The sequence below is a fragment of the Folsomia candida genome, unplaced genomic scaffold, assembly GCF_002217175.1.
Source record: "Folsomia candida strain VU population unplaced genomic scaffold, ASM221717v1 Fcan01_Sc004, whole genome shotgun sequence".
NCBI classification, from domain to species: domain Eukaryota; kingdom Metazoa; phylum Arthropoda; class Collembola; order Entomobryomorpha; family Isotomidae; genus Folsomia; species Folsomia candida.
The window spans coordinates 6,636,915-6,653,844 of NW_019091196.1; the positions used below are offsets into that span (position 1 = coordinate 6,636,915).

The following is a 16,930-nucleotide window of genomic DNA, read 5'->3' on the forward strand; positions in this document are numbered from 1 at the left end:
TCAAGATTATCGTCATGTCTAACTTGTCAAGATTACACAAGTGAATACATCGTCCCCAACTTTGTCTCGTTTCTCGTTACATAATCTTCTCCATCTTTCCCAAGAAAACGAAAGTAGTTTTGTGAGGGCAAATCCAGCCACTAAATTGCATGCAACCAACGTTCGTAAATATGTCGCTTAATTCTATATTAAGTAAGTTGGGTATTGTAATGAACTTGTACAGCACTCTCATAGATAATATTCCATGATCCCTCGCCGTTTCGTTTCCATTTCGAGCTCAGGACAGGGCCCGAAAATCGGTTCAAACTGGTACTGAATGCAACAGCAAGGAAATTATACGCGAGAGTAAATCGATTCTCTCATTCTTCCGCTAATTTAATATCATCTCATTACTCTCCTCGTGGAGTGGAAGGGTACGAGATTCGTCTCATCTTTCGTCCGTTTCGTGATGATGAACGAAGATGAGATGAGGGGACACGAAACGGAAAAATAAATGGGAGAATGCAAACACACTTTTGACATGGGAAAGTTTAGGTGACGCAAATATGCAGTGTTCATTTCTGAAACTGCATTATACGGTTGGATAAGTATGATGTGGTAACAAAATTGTCATCGATTTGGTGAAGTTTTTTTTTTATTGAGAACCAGTGTTTCGGGCGCAAGTAACCATTTGCAAGAAAGTGGTTCTTGCAGCTATTTTGACCTGCAAGAAATGCTAGGAACTAATTTAGTTGTTGTTTATAGGGCTCCTTTTTCATGCACTTTCTTGCAGTTTCTTGCACCTTGCATTTCATGCGTTTCTTGCTCTGCAACGCAAGAAATATATCAAAACCCACAAGAAACGAAACACTAACAGAGCGATGGGGTGACAAATGTGCAAAGACAAATCTGCAAACGACAAATGTGCAAAGACATTTGTGCAAACGATAAATGTGCAACCTGACAAATGTGCAGCCCGATAAATGTGCAAACGATAAATGTGCAACCGATAAATGTGCAGGAATTTTTCCAACAAATAGTGCAATATATCTTGATATAATTTACAATTCAAATCAAATTACATCTTATCAAAAAACTAAGAATTCTGAAACATTAATTTTGTGGTGAAGCTTATGAAGCTGGAGATCATATAATGGAGATTCTATACTTATTAAATATTACTAATGTGGGGATTGGGGATTCCACCCGACGATCCCACCACTCGGCACACGGAAGCCACCGTGGCCGAGTTCGACTGTAAAAAGGAAGAACCTCTCTCCAGTCCAGACAGACCGGCCCGAGTGTTCCCAGCGTGAACACCTCCACAACACTTCTCTCCCTATTTTCTTGCACCACGCCGTCTGCGTGGCTGCCATTTTGAAAATTATATTCCTCGTACAAGTTCACATTTCATACATTATTACACAAGTTATCATTTGAAATTTGGTCTTAAATAAATCCGAAAAACTATTGTCAAGCTATATCTTGGTGCGTATTGAACAGTCGGTCTTCTTTGTAGCACATAACCATAATAATAATTCCTTGTGAGTCGGAAAAACTATCTGGCAGTTTAGTGAACTATCGTGCATAAAAAGTTTCCGTAGTGGAAAAAAAGAGACATAATTTTGTCGGTGTGACAGTGCTAAGCGAGAGGCATCAGATTCATCCTCCCCGTGCCCGTCGTCGCTCTCATCTAGGCTACCCCCCCTGTGGCGAGTGAAGGTGTCCCGTGATCAGAAGTGTGTCGCATCCGTCCCCCAAGGACCCTGACGTCCGGTACTCGATGTGACTCGCCCATATTCCCCTACCGAGCCCACGGCGACATCATTCTTCTCCGCCCACACTAATCATCATTATAACGGGGTTGACCCCTGTCAATTTTATAATAAAATTCCCGTGCCGAATCACTGTAATGCTAACCTTACATTTATGTAATGCTAAATTTAGCTAGTGACAATTAAACTTTAGTTAGGGACACCCCTCGGGGACAGAATTTAAAATGACAGCAAATAAGTAAATCCCGAATTATTTCATTGAAATTTAGAATTTTTATATGTACATAATTCCAGCCTATACGATAGGCTAAAATTCACGAATTCACGAAGATGTGTGTACCAGGAAATTTATGCACCATAAAAATATAATTTAGTAAAATATGAAGTTAACAATAAATTAATACAGCTTCAACAGACATCATACGGGATGCCACCACAAAATTAATGTTTCAAATTTAAGTTTTTGAGGAGATGTAATTTGATTTCATGTTTAAATTATATCAAGATATATTGCACCATTTGTTGGAAAAATTCCTGCATATTTATCGGTTGCACATTTATCGTTTGCACATTTATCGGGCTGCACATTTGTCAGGTTGCACATTTATCATTTGCACAAACGTCTTTGCACATTTATCGTTTGCACATTTGTCTTTGCACATTGGTCGGGCCACCAACAGAGCGGTTACAATAAATAAGATTTGCTACATACAACACAGGAATCAATTTGATTTGAGTTTACGAGTGACAATTAAATATTTTGGTAACAAAATTCTCTACCAAGTCAGAATGGTAATAATTTTGGTAGTGTTTTAGGATGGAGACTTGGTTCGGTAATAAATACCAAATTGGGATGAGAATGCATGCAGTAGCAGTACTTTCTCCCACCCACACCGAATTAAAGCCTCGCCGACAAGGAATTAAAGCAACATTTATTTATCGTTGGATCGTCGGATTTGCGAGAAGAATTAATCGATTTTCTGTCGGGTGTGATAACAAAGTGTTATGTGCTTGCACATATGTAGACTTGCAGTTGTGGATGCTTGGTGTGTACATATCTGCAAATTTCGGGTGGATGGATAGATAGGAATTTCGTTGGGCTGGATGAAGGAAGTGCATGTTTATTTAGCCGTGTGGAATATCCATCCATGTGCCGCATAAAATTAAGTCGGCCTTGTCTATCTGAGAAAATAAATGGTTTTTCATCTCTCTGTCAGTCCGTCTCTCTTGGAGAAATAAGGTGAAAGTAAATCACTCTTCACTCAGGAGGGGAGCTTGCGAGGTTGATAATAACAGATCCTGATGCCCTTTGGATATGTGGTAGGGTCCTATGAGTGTACTAAAACCCTGAAGTGGTTTGACTCCATAGCCACATTTGCGCCCGCCACACCCACTCAAAAATGCCCAAAAAACGCTTTCACTCCAGGTTTCACTCATTCAAATCCACGCCAAAAATCCAATTTTACTCGGATTTTGAAATTTCTTTCACCATTACACTCCCAGATAGTTGCTTTCTTCAATCCAATGTCAAACTCAATTTTGATGATGATTATTTCGCAGGCATAATTTGCGTTGTGGATTACTACAACAATGCTATCGAATTGAAGAAAGCAACTATCTGGGAGTGTAATGGTGAAAGAAATTTCAAAATCCGAGCAAAATTGGATTTTTGGCGTGGATTTGAATGAGTGAAACCTGGAGTGAAAGCGTTTTTTGGGCATTTTTGAGTGGGTGTGGCGGGCGCAAATGTGGCCATGGAGTCAAACCACTTCAGGGTTTTAGTACACTCATAGGACCCTACCACATATCCAAAGGGCAGCAGGATCTGTTATTATCAACCTCGCAAGCTCCCCTCCTCAGAAAGACAGACGGAGAATACAATTTGAGCTTACTTTATGCTTTGTTATTATGCGGCACGGATTGCATGAAAGGTTAGATTTTTTGGGGAAGAATGGTTTAATTTGATAGTATTAAGGCAAAATTTAAGGCAGATATATAGTTGAATTTTTTGTGCGGGTCACCTCATTTGCATATTTTGAGACAGAGTTTATACAACATGGAAAACGGGCATAATGAGACTTATGTAAATGACATACACAAAAAATTCAACATACGCATGTATTTAATTTGTGGTTTGGGTATGCACCAAAATCGAAAACAAATTAGTCAATTGAACGCTTGAAGCTTGGAGGAGGGCGATCTGGAGAAGAAATTTAACGAAGGGGGAACAAATTGAGGAATTTTAGTTCGATTAATATTTCTTATACCAAAGTGTAATTTAAAAAAGTTAAAAAGGTTTGGAAGGATAAAGAATATTAATGGAACTAAAATTCGTCAATTCGTTCCCCATTCGTTAAATTTCTTTTCCAGACTTAAGTCCTAATTTGATGAGTTTTATTAATTAGGTCTTATTTTATCAATTTCTGAGCTCAAACTATTTAGTGAATAAAACAACAAACTAAAAGAAATTTCAAATTTTAATGCCGATCTTTGTAAAAATCCTTCGTCAATTTTAACAAATTTGATGATCACAACACAATAAAAATCTGGTATAGTGAAACAGGTACTGATTTCTCCGTGTTAAAGTTGTAACCGCTTGGTTGAACCGGACTGTAAAAATTTCTTACCGATATGGTAAAACTTTAGTACCGAGCTCTATATTACTACAACGTATCAACACCACTATGATAGAGTCATATGTCTATATGAAGAACAATTTTAAATTTAATAATACTTTTGTACCTAAAATAATTACACATTACACAAAACAAATACGGTAGTCGATTCAATCGTATATTTGTCATAATAATGGTCCAACGTATTTATTTGCTAGTATAAATAGATTTTACAAAGTTGTAACCGGGCTGCAAAATTTTAAATCCTGTAACGTATTTAAAAAATATTTATTATCATAATATATGACCAAATCAGGTTATGTGGTCATACAGGACTTTAGCAAGAATCATGAATTTAAAATGCCCAGCAGCACATAAATTTCTTCACCTAAATTAGTCCATACCAAAAGAATCATGTATCTCGCTCAATAAAACACTCACACATTTTTTCCTCAAAAAATTACAAAATCTGACCTGTCCGGCAAGACCCCGTTTTTGAGAACAACGATAAACCGACTACCCGTCGGAGTTTTCTCTTCAAAATGTGAATGTTGAGGAGTGAATTAATAGTCCTGGGATAAAGTGGAAGTCACAAGTATCACTCTTTTAAACAATTTATTATGATTCAACTAAAATCACTTTTACAAAGAACTTATAATTTTAATCAAATTAACAATTATAGAGAAAACATTAAAAAATATGTCTACTCTGCCAAATCTTAAGAACGAAGTGTGCTCTTTTTTAGAAGAGGGGAAAAACACGCCTTGCATAATTTTCACTTAAAATACCTACGCGGCGCTCTCAACTCATTCTCGACTACGTAGCCTACTCTATTTCCAACATCCTCCCATCTTCTTGAGTGAAAGTAATGAACGAAAGAACAATAAAAAACAAAGAAAAAATATAACGATATCTTAGACCAATATTAAATAGAATTGTATGACATTAAAGTATTATTTTCGAGATCCAAACCGCTGTGGGACTTGAACCTTCCTTCCGAAACGAGTTCGAATTCCTTTCTCTTGTGTACACAAGTTATCTTCCTGTAGTTGAGTTGAAGTCTTGACTACGTTCTCCAATGGGGGCACTGCGTTGGTAGGAACTTCCAAAGGAAACAATAGCTGCAGGGGACGCGTAAGAATACCGCTCGACGTCTTCACTTTTGCTACGCGAATGTGACCATCATTCCCGAGGATTAACTGCACCACTCGTGCCATTGGCCACAATACTCTTTTCCTATCATCGGATTCGACCAGCACCACGTCTCCTTCACGAATTCCAATTGATTTTCTTTCTTTTCCTCTTTGAACTAGTTGCCCAAGGTATTCTTTCTGGAAACGTGACTTCAATTCCTTACGCATAACTGTCAATTTCTGGTGCTTGTGACGCAATGCTTGGGCGTCAAGGGCTTCTTCCTCTGGGAATTCCACTTCTTGTATCTCTTGGAGGAACATTGCCGGCGTAAGGGGAACTAGATCATCTTGTTCCTCGGACAAATACGTGAGTGGTCTGCTATTCATGACCGCCTCCACTTCAAATATTAGAGTCTCCAGCTCCACAATATTCAATTTCTTATTACCCAACATTCTTTTCAGGAGGTCCTTGCAACTGCGAATCAATCTTTCCCACCATCCACCCCACCAGGGTGATGAGGGAGGCAGAAACTTCCACCGACTTCTGTTGACCTGGGTCTTGCACGTGATCTCTTTCCAATCCAATAATTTGAAGGCATTGTTAGCTCCTTCAAAATTAGTTCCATTGTCGGAATATATTGTGGTGGGTCTTCCTCTTCGACTGATAAAACGATGCAGGCTCAATAAAAATTCCTCAGTCGAGAGCGAAGTCACCAACTCGAAATGTACAGCCCGATAAACGGCGCAGGTGAATAAAATATCCAACATTTTGTTCCATTTTTCACTGCCAAAGGTCCAGCTAGGTCAATACCGACAACTTGAAATACCTTCGCTTCTTTGACTCGATCTTGCGGTAAAGGAGCAGACGGGACTTCTGTCTTCTTACTGGTGAAGCGACGACAAATTACACATTTCTTAGTCACTTTCTTGACTTCTCGACGCCCATGGATGATCCAGTATTTCTCCCGCAAAGTACTCATCATAATATGCAGCCCAGCATGTTTATTTCGGATATGTTCGGATCTGATAAGTTGATGCACAGCCGGGTGATTCTTCGGAAGTAGTACTGGGCGCCGGAAACCTTCAGCCCCTGGCAGGTTTGTGAGCTTGGTCCGAACTCTGATCAATTTATCGTTATCCATTTCGACGCGTAATCCTTCAATGACCGATTCATTACTTGCAAACGAGTCACTCTGAATAAGGTGTAACAGCGTCTTCTCGGCCTTCTCAATTTCCCATAACTGCAATTCACCGGATATTTTCTCTTTCTGTCTCAAGTTCCAAGTGAATCTGATCATCCAACCAATGAGTCTTACAGTTTTGATGAAAGATGGGGATAACTCAGCATACCACGGTGATTGTTCTTGCGCCGAGATCAACATTACGTTCTTTGACTTCTTCTTTTCGCTACCGACGAGATCTTCATCTGGTTCTTCTTCATGCGATGGCCAATGTTCTGTAGATCTGCCAAGTCGGGCCCTCCCACCATTTTGAAAGGAGCAACTGAGATGGACTACACCCTCGTGATGGAAGATCTGCCGGGTTTTTGATTCCTGGGACATGTTTCCAATTGTCAGTCTGAGTTAGGGAATTGATCTCTTTGACACGATTCCCCACAAAAGTCCCCCACTCGTCATTACCCCGAATCCACGCCAATGCTGTGGTGGAATCACTCCAGAAGTGGGTTTCCTCTGGTTCCATTGATAATGCTTGTTTCACTGACGAGGCAAGCCTGGCCGCAATTAGGCACCCTAACCATTCCAGTCTCGGAATTGTAATTTTCTTCAGGGGTGCAACTCTTGATTTGGCTTGCAAAAGTTGCACTCTAACTCCCATCCTATCTTCCACTCTCACATAAACCGCAGCTGCATACGCAAATTGGCTTGCATCGCAGAAGATATGGAATTGGATATGCTGAGTCATTCGATCTCCAAACGCATGTCTTGGGAGTTTTATCTTCTCTAGGTCCGCTGATTCACGCCACCATGCTGCAAACTCGCTTCTAATTTCTTCATTTAAATTTTCATCCCATGTCTTTTTCATATTCCATAATTTCTGTAACAGTACTTTAGGGATGATTGTGGCTGGCGAAAGGAATCCCATCGGATCAAATATTTTCTGGATTTGAGATAGGATTGTTCTCTTGCTTATCTTATCTGGTAAATCCATCTTTGGCACTTCCACGCTTAATGTGTCCTCATCTTTATTCCAAATGAGACCAAGAACTGACGTCAACGCTTGAGGGGGACACTGACTGGCATGTTCCAATCCGCACTCCTTCCTGGCAAGGCAGCCGACTCGGGAACCCTCCCCAGAAGTGACCTCCCATTGGCGCAGTTCCATCTTGGCCTCCAACATCATTTGAATGGACACCTCCTTGAAATCTTCGTATTCTTGCATGTTGTTGACGGATGTGACACAGTTGTCAACATAAAGTGAACGGAGCAATATATCCGCCATGGCTTTTCTTCCTTCATCCATCGCTTTGAGATGATATTCGATAACTGCCCCTAAAAGGAAGGGACTGCAGTTAACGCCGAATACAACTCTTCGGTGTCGATAAGCCTTAAGTTTCTTCGTAATTGGGTCCGCCCACCACAGAAATCTGAGAAAATCCCGATCCTCTTCGGCTACATTTATCATTTGGAAAGGCTTCCTCAAATCACTGATGACTCCAATCTTCTTTTCTCTGAATCGAAGATGGATCGATGGAATTAATTCTAAAAGATTGGGACCTTTCTGCAGGCACTCGTTAAGTGATGGCTTTCTCCCGACCTTGCACGACGCGTCGAACACTGGACGCACAGGCGCAGTGACACTTTCTGGTTTGAAGACCGGTCGATGTGGGAGATAATGTGACAGGGCCGTGGGGTCCATGGGGACTTCTTCGATAAAACTTTCCTTTTCCCACGCCCTGAAAATCTCATCATAGATTTCATATTTATTTGCAGCTTGAAGTTTAGCAGTGGCAGATAGAAGACGTGCCTCTGCAACTTTAATATTATCTGGAATATTTGGCATTCCACCAATCCATGGTAACTTTACCGAGTACCGTCCGTCTTCTGACTTTGACACAGTTCGGAGAAAGTGTTTCTTTGTCTCTTCGTCCTTTTCTATTCTTGTTTTATGATCAACGGGGTCCATTATTCCAAGCGCTTCTAAATTCCATAGATCTTGAAGATTGACATCCACATTCAGCATAGCGGTGGAAATAGACATCATTCCGACTGTGGCTTCTCTCTCACCAGGAACAATACCACTTAGAGTCCATCCAAAAGCGGTATCAACAGCCGTGAGCCCACTTGTCAACTTCATAGGCTTACTGGTCACAAGTTGACCCCACAAATCGCTTCCGATTAAAATTTCTATATCAGGGCTGTCCACATGACATAATTGCCAGTCTGATAAATGAATCTTCTTCAACTCATCAATCCATGGACCAGAAGGGATACGAGGGACTTCGCCACATATAGCTGGGCATTTACGAAGGATGATTTTCTTTTTGAATCTTCCATCTAGGCTTCCAATCACCACTTCATGCAAATCCACTTTTCTTGCCTCCGTCAATGTCGCTCCGAAAAGAATGTTCCTTCCCCATTCTTCCCCAACTTTAGGACTTCCAACTTACTCAATAATACGGTTGGTTCCATTGCTGAGCTGGCTCCCATCGTCGAATACCAGCCGGACGACGCGTGATCCTCTCGGTCCTTCAACTTTTGCTAGAACAGTTTTCATTAGCACATCCCTGCGACACACGATATTTGAATTGGATGCTGACGGCATTTGTGGTGCAGGGAATCCTGGCGATGACTGCACCTGGGATGGTCTTGCGTTGCACGGTAGTTGATGACACATTGATTTTTGGTGTGGACCTTCACATATTGAGCATTGGACCCTTCCTTTGCAATCCTTCGATCTATGGCCAAATTTGAAACATTTAAAACAAGTCTTGGTCTGCTTTAGGATGTCATTCTTCTCCTTCCATGACATCTTCTCTGCCATAAAGCATTCATTGCTGGAGTGATTTTTCTTGCCACAGAAAATACAAACTTTGACATCACCAATGTATAGTCCGGCTGCTGTTGGCAAGGATGGCTCCTTATTTAACTTTTTACTCTCTTGATTCCCTTGACCTTTTTCATCCATTGGTTTCTGAGAACACAAGCGATGAGCCATTTTGACACGAGTCTCAATCCATTCAGCAAAATCTTCTATATTGCGCTTATTCTGAAGTTGACTTGCGTGAGAATCCCAGAATTTTCTCTCCACCATGGGCAACTTATCTTCTAATTCTCGGAGTAGAATTGGATTACGTAAGTGGTCATCTTGCTCCAGATTCTTGATTGTAGCGACAAGATTGATCACAGCCGTTCCAAATGTGACAAGTGAGGAGGGCTTATCATCTTTTACTGGCGGAATTATCTTCACTGATTGGACCATGTTGTGAATTATATTCTCTGCTTGTCCATATCTATCTTCAAGTAATTGAATAACTTTGGGTAAAGAGTCTGGCGATACGAGGAGACACTCGACTACCTTCGCTGCTTCACCTTTCAAACATTTTCTGATTCTCTCCAGATTCGCGTCGTAATATTCATGTTGCTCCTCATCAGAACTAAGTGATTGATCATTGTCATCAATCTGAGCCAAGTCTGCATTCGTTTCTGCTTCCAAAGTGAGCAGATTATTGTTCAGTTTTCCAATCTTCGTTTTGTGTTGGATAACCAGTCTTTTGTGTTTTGACCTCTTCTGTTCCAGATCCTCTTCCACCAAATCAATTTCTTTGCGTAGGTCCAATAACGAGTCTGGGCAGTGTTGAGGATGAGAAGGATCGAGTCTATCTTTCATTCTGGAAATAACTTGCATCAGATCATCGATTTCGATTTGTTGTAGTTGGATTTCTTCTTCCAAATCTCCAATTTCATTCTTCACTTCATTCTTTTTCTTCTCGCTCTCAGCAATCACCGTGGCTCGTTTCGACGCTGATGACGACGACGATGACGATGAGGGAGCTTTCTTTCCACCGAAGGGGGACAGCCTGGAAAAGACTCGTCCGAGCATCGACGAACTTGGAGGGACGTCCGGTGCGGGGGGTTTAGAATCGGTTTCCATATCTTCTTGCAAAGATCCCGTCGGTTCTCTCTTTGTGCGGCTGGCATCCATGGGAGGAGTGTATCGATCAGGTGCTTTTCGCTCTCGGGTGCTATGCCGCGGGGGTTGTATTTTCTTGCATACCTCAGAAGTAACAGCCAACAAAAACAACAATTAGTTTTTTATAACAACTTTTCTCTATATCGGCCGATTGCGACCTTATCTGCTCCTGTATGCACAGGATGGGGCCCTCAACGAGGCAAAACGGATTTTTTATAATTAGCCTTTTCTGCCCTGGACGTCCTTCCTCACGAGAATGGATCCCTCGCCTACTTGGAAATGGTCCCACAGTAAAAGAAAAGAAAGATATCACCTGTAGAACCCCCGAATACTCAGGGTCGGGTCCTCAAAAAGGCAAATCTGTGGTGTATATCCCTCGTCGTTGTTTCCTTCTCCTTGCCAGGTCACCAGCTTCACACTCACTGATCGCAAGGGTCTCGTACTTAACTTCACACTAAACTTGACTATTTAACTCGACCTCAACATCACGTCGAGGTCACCAGATTTTGAGAACAACGATAAACCGACTACCCGTCGGAGTTTTCTCTTCAAAATGTGAATGTTGAGGAGTGAATTAATAGTCCTGGGATAAAGTGGAAGTCACAAGTATCACTCTTTTAAACAATTTATTATGATTCAACTAAAATCACTTTTACAAAGAACTTATAATTTTAATCAAATTAACAATTATAGAGAAAACATTAAAAAATATGTCTACTCTGCCAAATCTTAAGAACGAAGTGTGCTCTTTTTTAGAAGAGGGGAAAAACACGCCTTGCATAATTTTCACTTAAAATACCTACGCGGCGCTCTCAACTCATTCTCGACTACGTAGCCTACTCTATTTCCAACACCCGTACTACAAAAAAATCTAATAAAACTCATATTTTACAATTTATCTCTTCAAATTTAAGTTATGAATTGAAATTGACTCTTACACACAAAGTAATAAAAAATTGAAGAAAATTCTCCTCCCTTAACTCGAATATCTCTCCTCTCGTAATTCCACTTACCCCAAAAAAATATCAAACTTTCATGTTACGTTACCTGTTGTACGAGCGAGATAATTTAAAGTGAAGAGAAGATTGAGGGCGTGTAGGAGGATAGAGAGAGAGAAAGTGAAAAATGAAAATAAAATGACCGATGGGAACTCATCCTGCGAGGAAAAACAAACTTTCTCAATTTCTTTACTTTCTCCTCCAAAATTTGTAAACCAAACCAAACCACAACCAGTTGAGTGAGTGGATCGTATCTGTGTAGCAAGTGGAATTACTTACGTTTTTGAGGAGAAAGTCCGACAAAAAAAAGTGGGTTTGAGAAGAAAGTGAGTAGATTTAGATCCTACTTTTTTTCTGACCCAACCGTGAACTTGGAGAAATGAAATAGTTCAATTTGATTGAAATTGTTATTTATTGTGACACATGGCTAATGGTTTTTCTCCTGAAATCTGTCCCACCTGTCCACGTGTCCTCCTCCTCCGGACAGGACGGGGACACATGACAAAAGTTTAAATTGATTCTGCTTTCTCTCCGATGTATCATCCTCGTTGTGATCTTGTTATTATACTTCGAGCACTGTAAATAATTTGGTAAAAAATTGGAGTGCAGTATTTATGTATTTGGGACGATAAATATATTTTAATTCGCTTAATTTCTTCGGGATAAAAGATGGCAGAAATTATGTATACATAATTTCAAAATGTCAATGCGTTATAATTATATATAATTATAACGCACTGACATTTTATATGTTAGGAATATTCCTTACATTTATTCACCACCTAATGTCTTAAAATGTGTTATGCTTCTGTTATTTTTATGTTATTTGTATGAATTTTTACCCGTAAACTAGTAAAAATTCGGAATTTCGAAAAAATAAAGTGCATGTGGAAATTCACTCGAAAAAGTATGGTAATAAAGTATAATCTTGTCATAAATAGAATGTAGGAATTACAAATATATTTCTGTGAGGTTGGTAACGATTTTTTTGTAACTTTCTCCAATATTCAAGTTTGTAAGTTACAAATTGTAAGGGTGGTGGAACATTAATTTCATAAACAAATTAAGTGCGAACTTTAACGCCAATAATGGATTTTGTACATAAAGTGTTTACTTATTACACAAATTAGATGTGTAATCTATTGTTACCTACGTGTCAAAGTGTGGGATTGAATTTTTTGAAAAAAATTATTGCCACGAGCGCGGTATCCGCCCGGTGACAATTTTGTTACCACATTGTTTAGAGTGTTAAATACATTTTTTACTTCTACACAATAAATCAGATTACCAAGTTATTATTATGCTCGTCACGTGCTGGTTTCTTGTACTTTGCATAAAGTATGGATGTGTATGGAACATTAATTCGATGCATGTATGTGTAACCGGGTGAAGAAAGTTTACCCAGTTTACATACTTAAATAATATGTACATGTGTAGATATGTAAAACTGTTTTAACTTATAATTTTTTTGCAGATATTCAAGAAAATTTGCCACAAGCTTCGTACGTCAAGGTAATAAATTTTTATTGGGTGTATGCATATATTATAGTTGACATTTCTTGATAACGATTGATTTTTTCTGACAAAAATTTTAGGCGATCGATATTTGGATGGTATGTACGATTTACATATAAGTAGAAATTAAATTAATCAAATTAAAACATGAAATTTTAATTAATTTCTCATTTTTCCCCAATAAAGGGTACTTGTACGGGTGAGTAAATTATAAATATTGGATATTATAAAATATTTGTGATGTTAATTTCCTTGTTTTTTTAAGAAATTTCAATTTTCTTACACACGTGAATAGTTTTGACATTTATTTATCGGCATGTGTATCAACTGTCGTTACATATGACTTGACTTTTTCCTCCGTTTCTTATTAGGAATTTAATTATTTATGTACTTATCTACTGATTTCAGCCTTCGTATTCTTGGCACTCTTGGAATTCACTGTGGTCAATTATTTATGGAGAAAGGACTGTTGCAAAAACTTTCGCAAAAACTTTCGCAGCGAGTTGAGACACTACACGTCAACGGAAAACTTCTCAAACAACACGTCAAATCTAATACACAAGGTAAAAATGACGCAAGTTCCTTAGTTTTTTTGCACGACCAGATTTGTGTTAATTTTAGATCAGAAGATTATTTATTTGTGAGACAACACCAGATTTGTGATAATTTTAGATCCGGATATTATTTATTTGTGATGTAGACCTCAAAAAAATTGGTGTGCGCAAAAGGCAACATTTGCTAAAATCAGAAGCTGTCTTCTTCACTTAGAATCGTATTCAATGATACAAATTATACGTTTATGTGTCAACCAAGGTTAAATAATTATGCATAATTACGCCATAAATCAAACATGCATCAAAGAGTAAAGTACATATAAATAGATTATCAGTTTCGTGGGTGGTGTTTGTTTTGCACATCTAAATTAATATATTTTTAGTCTGGACTCGCATTCTCATTACATATATTTATAGCTATCATACGACGCGAAACAAATATTTTCGCCTGAAATATGTACACTTTCGTCATGAATATCCCTTTGTTCTCCCGAAAGCAGAGAACGCGGACTGCGAATTTGTTCATTTGATTGACTTGACGGGAAAACCGCAAAACAGGGAAATGACACGTGTGGGACGTATCCAGTAAAATTTTATATTGCAAATTCTCCTAAACCTGTCATCCCTGTTACACAGTATTATGTTACTTTGCGTCATAATGTCCAGTCCACGACAGCCAAGGGACGCACACACCAACCACCACAATTTACTTCTGTCTGACCACTGTCCTTTCCAATGGCCGCGGAACAATGTCCCCACGGTTATTTGATGTCCCCCTCATGTCCCCATGTTATATAAACCCCTCCCTTCCCCCATCCTACAATGTTAATGTCCCCAGACGTCCCCACACCTTCCGCGGCCACTGGTCATGTCATATTACGAAAGCATATGTGTAAAACGCAGCTGTAACTTTACGTCAATTTAATGGCTCTCGCTCTCTTTTCCGCAATTTCGACCCGTTTTACAGTCTTCTTGCCCAACCCGTTTTATTTTATCGGGTAGCGTAGCGTCTGCACAAACTCATTATCTCGGCGTGGTCTTACTTCCAGCATGGAAAATGTATCTCCCTGTGCAAATATTTTCTTAGCAGGGAGACCGGAGAAATGGAGGAGAAGAAGAACTAGCATAATAACACGGAGACATAATTCAACTCACGACAGGAAATGGGATGCATATCCGATTTCCTTTTCCTCAAATCTATGTAGACGAAATTGTTGAAATGATTCGTAATTTCCTTTCGGAGGTTGAATTGATTTGAATTTTCCGTCAACTTACTTGTTAGTTAGAAGATGATAGGAAATGGGAAAAGTTTAGGGGAAGGATGCATGTCACTTTACTTTTTTCCTTGTATTCATGTTAGTTGTTGTTTGTATGGTTTGTGGATATCGTATATGAGAAATGTGATGATAAGATCGTGTTTTGTGTTTTGGGAAGTTTTTCAAGAATCATTATCCTGTTCACTTCTTCGTTCCGGTGTGTTCTGCTTCCTTTCCGAGTGTCAAAAGATATTTGGTTTAATGATGGATCGAGTCTTGGGTATAGGAGGTATTTGGGAAGGAATAGAATCTGTTGGGTTTACTCTAAATAATTTTGGTAATAAAATTGTTACCGTGTACGTAATATTTTTATGTCTACGGTAATGATTTATTAGACAAAATATATAATAATTGATGGAGATCTTGTATTGTAATTATGCATCCTCATTTAGTAATTATTTGCTACGAATGTTGCTTCCAACAATTTATCTTTGTTATAAAAAGTTAGGATTTTTTGTGCGAATTTATACATTGGCGTTAAATCCGCACATTTTTCAGAATTTATTTCACATTACACTGCGGTTATAAATTGTAACCGCAGTTTGTAACTTACAAATTTGAATTTTGTTGAGTGAAGATTTGATAATCATAAAGAAATTAGACGACTTTAAAAAAATAATACAAACTGAGATTGATTTGTCATAAAAATTCAGATTCTACTTTCTCACTGTTTGGATTTCGTGGATAATTGTTGTTACTTACATTAAAACACATTGTAAAAAAAACATGGTAAAAAACATTGTTATAAGTTCCAAATTATTTATTTTGCAATATAGGTAAATTCATCACAAATTCCTGAATTTGGTGACTAACTATTGCCACCACTCAGCAATAAATAGTTACCAAATCGGTAAAGCCGAATTAGTTGATTTATTACTCAATTTTCTTTCCACATCATTTAGTGTACTTTCACCAAGGTTCTTTCCTCTACATATCTCAGAGAAAGCACATATCAGTAGAACGAACCCCCACTGTTTCTCCCGTCATTAGCATGTCCGGAGTGGCTCGATCTTTACCCAAAACCCAACCATTTTTCAAACTTTCGGCAAGAAAGAATGAATCAAAGTGGGAAAAAGTGAGATATTATTCAGCCACCCAAAAATCAAGTTGGCTGTCACTCAGGAAAGAGAAAAAATAGATTTTGATCAGTTTCTCAACCCGTACAAAAAAACAGAAGGGGAGCTTGTTTTACTCGCTTTGGTGTGAAATTGATTGATCTCCAGTCATTGCTCAATGTCCTCCTTGTTTTTCACGCCGTGTTGATTGTGGTCGTGTCACTGTCATCTGTCAAAATCAGGAGGAGAAAGTAAAATATATTGAAATCATGCAAACATTCGAATCATTTTTTATTTCATTTTGATCTTTTCCATAAAACTGAACGGTTTTCACTTTACTTTCACCACTTCAGTTTTAAATGACGTGAAACGAAATGAATGCTTTCTTTCTGCTCGTGTATTAGAAGGAAATGCGAGTGGGACGTGTAATAGTAGGGTGCTGGGTTTAATTTTTGGCAGGGTTCGGAAATTTATGGATATTTAAGAAATTCAGGTGTAAACTGCGTTTTTGATGGTTTAAATTGTTAGGATTTTAAACTTCTGAGATTTTAAATTTGTGAATTCAATTTTTCGTTTTAAACTTTTATTTATTTTGATCGAGTTGACGCCAAATAGTTTGTGATACTTTAAGAATTGACAATATTTTATGTTAAACCAATCCTCATAAATCACATAGTGGCGAAACTGATGAACTCGGTGGGGTAAAAAGTTCACAAGTTTCAGTGGGAATTTTGAATTTTTTGAAAAAAACTGCAAAAAGTTTTTGGAGTTGTTTATGTTTTTAGTGGTTTCCAATGGGAAGAGTATGTGTGGTGGTGGCTTCCCACCACACATACTCT

General features: G+C 38.7%; 1 protein-coding gene across 1 annotated transcript in view; it reads left to right on the forward strand.

Moving 5' to 3' along the window:
• The window catches only part of LOC110849004 (glycine receptor subunit alphaZ1), a 55,223-nt gene that overhangs the window by 34,140 nt on the left and 4,153 nt on the right, over positions 1-16,930 (forward strand). The window contains exons 11-14 of the mRNA XM_022096379.2: positions 13,126-13,163; positions 13,247-13,264; positions 13,353-13,365; positions 13,575-13,729. Of these exons, the coding sequence (XP_021952071.2) occupies positions 13,126-13,163; positions 13,247-13,264; positions 13,353-13,365; positions 13,575-13,729 (224 nt within the window). The remainder of the gene's footprint in view (positions 1-13,125; positions 13,164-13,246; positions 13,265-13,352; positions 13,366-13,574; positions 13,730-16,930) is intronic.